At 42.4% G+C, this 4,628-nt stretch overlaps 1 protein-coding gene across 1 annotated transcript in view; it reads right to left on the bottom strand.

The window, feature by feature from the left end:
* SVEP1 (sushi, von Willebrand factor type A, EGF and pentraxin domain containing 1) overlaps positions 1 to 4,628 on the bottom strand; it is a 173,991-nt gene that overhangs the window by 70,883 nt on the left and 98,480 nt on the right. The window contains exons 17-18 of the mRNA XM_012802314.2: positions 2,852 to 3,013; positions 931 to 1,092 (exon numbers count right to left, since the gene is read on the bottom strand). Coding sequence (XP_012657768.1) covers positions 931 to 1,092; positions 2,852 to 3,013 — 324 coding nt within the window. The remainder of the gene's footprint in view (positions 1 to 930; positions 1,093 to 2,851; positions 3,014 to 4,628) is intronic.

The following is a 4,628-nucleotide window of genomic DNA, read 5'->3' on the forward strand; positions in this document are numbered from 1 at the left end:
TTTTTTTTGAGTTCCTGGCAGTATATTGACCTTGATTGTCAGTCCTAGTTTCATTGCCATTCTAAGTTTTCAACTTTTGTTTTTGTTAACATCTTCAGGAGTATTTTGCTGGGAAAACTGTACTCAGCAGGGATGTTAGAACTACTTAAAAATTGGAATTCGAATCTTTTTTATTTCTGTAAACCAATGGGTTTTCAACGTGTGGTCCTTGGACCAGTAGAATCAGCATTACCTGAAAACCCTTTAGAAATTCAAGTTCTCAGACCCCCTCCCCAGACCTAGTGGATCAAAAACTCTGGGGGTGGGATCCAGCAATCTGTGTCTCAACAAGCCCTGGCATTTGAGAAATGAAATTAGTGACTCTCTTTTCTTATTACTGTGGAAATCACCTGGGGAACTTCAAAAAGAAATCCAATGCCCAGCCTCAACCCCAGACAAATTAAAGCAGAATCTCTGGGGGTCAGGATGGCTTTCAGAATTTTAAAAGTACTCCTGTAAACGTGAAGATGATTCTAATGTGCGCCCAGAGTGGATAACCACTCCTGAAAAGCTTCAACTTGCAGGGAATGAAATGTCATTATTTATAGAATAATGTATTTTTAGAATTTCAAGGGACACTAGACAGCATCTCATTTTATAAATAAAGAAAAGAAGTCCCTAATTTAGAGGTATCTCTACCATTCCAAGCAGCCACATGGGGCTGGGACCTGGGACCAAGTCTTAAACTTCTTTTGCCTTATCCTGTGTTTACATTCCAGGCATTTATGCTTATATATTGACTGGCTGAATAAAAAAGAACTGTCCATGATGAGACAGCTATTTACATTTTTTACATATAGCAGACGTAAGGCTTTGCTGAAAATATTCCACTCCTCCATGAACAGAACCTACTAAGTTTAAAGAAATAGCAACATCTAAGGCTTTGGTAACCTCCACAAGCAGAAATGTCCACAGCTCCTCTTTTCACAGTCGAGGTGTTTTCTGGACATGAGAGGCAGGTCCGGGAACCAAATTCTGGCTGGTAAGTGCCCAGAGGGCATGACTCGCAAGTCTCAAGCCCGTTGGATGAGTAGGTGCCTTGTTTGCACTGAGCTAAAAAGGAAAATGTAATATGGTTAATAATGATGATAGTAAGCTGGGCAAAGTTAGCAGTGTGTGGGACAGGTGTTCTGTATTTTCATTCGGGACAGAATCAGGGACACGGGGAACTGTCCCTCCTGTTAGCCACGCAGAGACACTGGGGGCCCACATACTCCTATACACTACTAAGGCACAGACTTGTTTCCAGGTCCTTCCATTGTGATCTGTCACAGAGTTTGACGCAAAGAAAGTGTTCAATAACAGTTACTGAATGACGTTAGAAATATACAACACATAAGGACACTGTCATTAGAACGAGGTGCGCACTAGGAATTTGTTCGTGTAGAAATTCTCAGCGTGGACACGAAACAAAACTCTAAACTGTCACTACTTGGACACCATAGTTGCTCCAAATAAGAACTGGCGGTAGTAGCTCTTCCGCATGGGGACGCCACTTCATCTGGGGGTGGAGGGGAGCGAAAAATAAAAGTAGCCTCAGCTTCAGGCCCAGAGAAGTGAAGCAATTTCCTAAAATTCATGTCTGGTTTGCTGAACAGCAGGACTTGGGCCAGATTCCTGCTATTGTCCTTCTTTCTGCCTTTGACCCCCAGATGACTCTCATTTTCAGCACTGCTGACAGTTTTAGCGCATTTCCAATCCCCTGGCATTGCCCTGGAGTTCGTATTTGTCATTAAGCACCCACCCCTGCATTCACAACAATGGCAAAGAGGCACAATTTTGATATTCCTTATTTTGGGCATGTCTTGTGGTAACCCTAATCATGAAAGATGGTGTTTGCATTAGGAAATCTCATCGACGACAACAGTAAAAATATCTGGAAGATCTTGAATGTCTTAGTAGCACGAATATGTCCATCTGTGCCTGTATTTCTTTACTTCCAAGTAAATGGAGAATTGATCTCTTTCTAGTACATATTATTCTAACAAAAAAGCAATCCAATATTTGCTAAGTGTCATGAAAGGTTTTCCTACTAATTAATGGGAGATTCAAGAAAAATATCCAGGCTAATCGGTGAATGTGGATTGGTGTTCGATCCACATCGAGCAATGGACTATTTCCAAAATAAAAATGAATGGACTTCTTCAAAGGGGAAGAAACATTCAGGTAATATTTTATATTCAAAAGAAAGAATAAATAAATAAATTGCTCTCAGCAGTGCTCTTATTTCATTCCATTTACCATTCAGAACCGTGAAAGGGCTGAGACTGTCCTGCCCCAAAATATGATACATTGGCATAGTGAAAATTTTAAGCTGAAAAAAAGTAGGAGAAGACTGCAGAAAGAGGAAGATCTCCCGGAACTTCTGCCCTTTTCTCCTTGAACTAGTCATAAAACCGAGGAAGAATTCTCTGACCTTTCCTGAAGCAGATCCCCTCCAGTGAGAAGTACCCACCCTATCCTCCAAGGAAAGGAATATTCTTATTTCCAAAGACACAAGGACACAGAGAAGAATCTGAACAAACAGGTCTTGCCAAGTCGCACTTCTCAACAACTATCCACTTCCTCAGGACATTAGCATAAGCCTACATAGGCTTTCCTATCTGGGGACCTCTTCATTTCGGCAAGCTCCCATGTCACCCAAACATCATACTGAGTAAATGTGAATGCTTTTCTCTTGTTAATCGTCTTTTGCTATATAGGGTCATCACTCATGAACCTAGCTGTGGGTGAAGAAAAGAAATCTTTCTTTCCCTTCAGGTGGAAACAAGATTCGGGCTGCTTCTGGTCAAGACGTCCCCCAAACCACTACCTTTACACTCGGAGATGCTTCTCGAATGGAGATACTCGGTGTGAGTCCCCGCGGGACAAAGCTTGCACTCAAGTTGCCCTTCTTCATCTTGGTAGGATCCCATCCGGCAGCTTTCACAGACAGAATGTTCCAGAGAAAAATAGGTTCCCAAAGGGCAATTGACTGTGGAAAAAACAAACATCCAGGAAACTGCTGTAAATGGCCACCAGGAAACACAAGGCTCTTTTATGCCTGAGACATTAAAATGAAGCCTTCTTCCAGGTACTCATTTTTATGGGTTGAATTTTCCTGCCAGAGGTTTACTCACCAGGTAAGCCTTCCAGAGATGTTATTTTCAGTAACCAACAATTGGTAGATGGTTTCCTTTTTGGAGAAAATGCAAATTCTTACTGACCAGTTAAGGGCTTATGTGATGGGGGTTTTAAATTGAGGGGTTAAAGTTATGATAAACCAGATCATCGTGAGACATACATGGCTAAGGCAGAAAAAGCTGCCAGAAGAAAAGGATAAACTAGCGAACACTTAGGTTCATTTGAGGCTTTGCGATGTGGTTTTCTCAGTTGTTTCTAGGAATGCTTCCCCTGATGAAACTGACGGCTTGTCGATGACAGTGTCATTTCTCAGGACAAAAAACAGGCACCAGTGGAGAAGATTAAAACAGAGTTGGTAAGCAGAGCCTCGTCCCTGCTTGCAGGAATTATTGTCTGCTGAAGCCAAGTCTGAGGCATCCTCAGAACTAAGGGCTAAGAGGCGACAGGCCAATTTCAGAACCTTCTTTTTATGGAGATTTGGTCTACTGTTGGGTAGGTTTGGAGTGGCTCAGAAATTCTGCGACTAAAATGTAAAGTAAACTCACAGAAAAGGTTGTTATCAAAGGTAGTATTCTTACAGGGAGGACACCTGAAATTAGTACCTAGGTGTTCCCGAGATATTAAAAGCATGCAATAGGGCAGGGTGCAGTGGCTCATGCCTGTAATCCTAACACGCAGAGAGGCTGAGATGGGCGGACTGCTTGAGCTCAAGAGTTTAAGACCAGCCTGAGCAAGAGCAAGGTCCTGTCTCTACTGAAAAAGAAAAAACTCTATACTTGTAGTCCTAGATACTCAGGAGGCTGAGGCAAGAGAATCACTTGAGCCCAAGAGTATAAGGTTGCTGTAAGTTCTGACGCCATGGCACTCTGCCCAGGGTGACAGAGTGAGACTCTGTCTCAAAAAATAAAAATAATAAAAAAGCATGTAAGAATTACTTTGGTAATAGTAAAAATGCAGATTCCAAGACCTTCAATGTGTCAGATGCATTAGGTCTGGAATGGGGCCTGAGGCAAGATGCATTTTACAAGCATTTTTGGTGATGGTGACACAGGTGGTCTCAAGGCCACACCAGTCAAGGCAATTCCTAATTTTTACACACAAGGCGGGAAAGAGACAAGAGTGGGCTATAGAATGATGACAATTTTAATGTGATTTTGATGGGCTGAATTGGTCACACTAAGAAAAACCCAACTGAGCTCTTGGTATAGTGAAAGGAACCGTAGAAGAAGAGTTTCTGGACAGGACACAAAAGCCCACGTCTATAGAGAGATTAACGCAAGGCTCACGCCATTCCACTTAGCTGAGTGGTCAGAGTTCAGTTTCAGGAGATTCCATTATCTATAGATGACAATTTCGGCAGGAAACAGACTGGAATTGATCCAAACCATGGCAGCATAGTATGAAGGTTAAAAGTTGAGGGACTGGCTCGGTGCCTATAGCTCAACCGGCTAAGGCGCCAGCCACGT

Source organism: Otolemur garnettii, unplaced genomic scaffold (genome assembly GCF_000181295.1).
Source record: "Otolemur garnettii isolate 467f Iridium unplaced genomic scaffold, OtoGar3 scaffold00014, whole genome shotgun sequence".
Taxonomy (NCBI): Eukaryota; Metazoa; Chordata; class Mammalia; order Primates; family Galagidae; genus Otolemur; species Otolemur garnettii.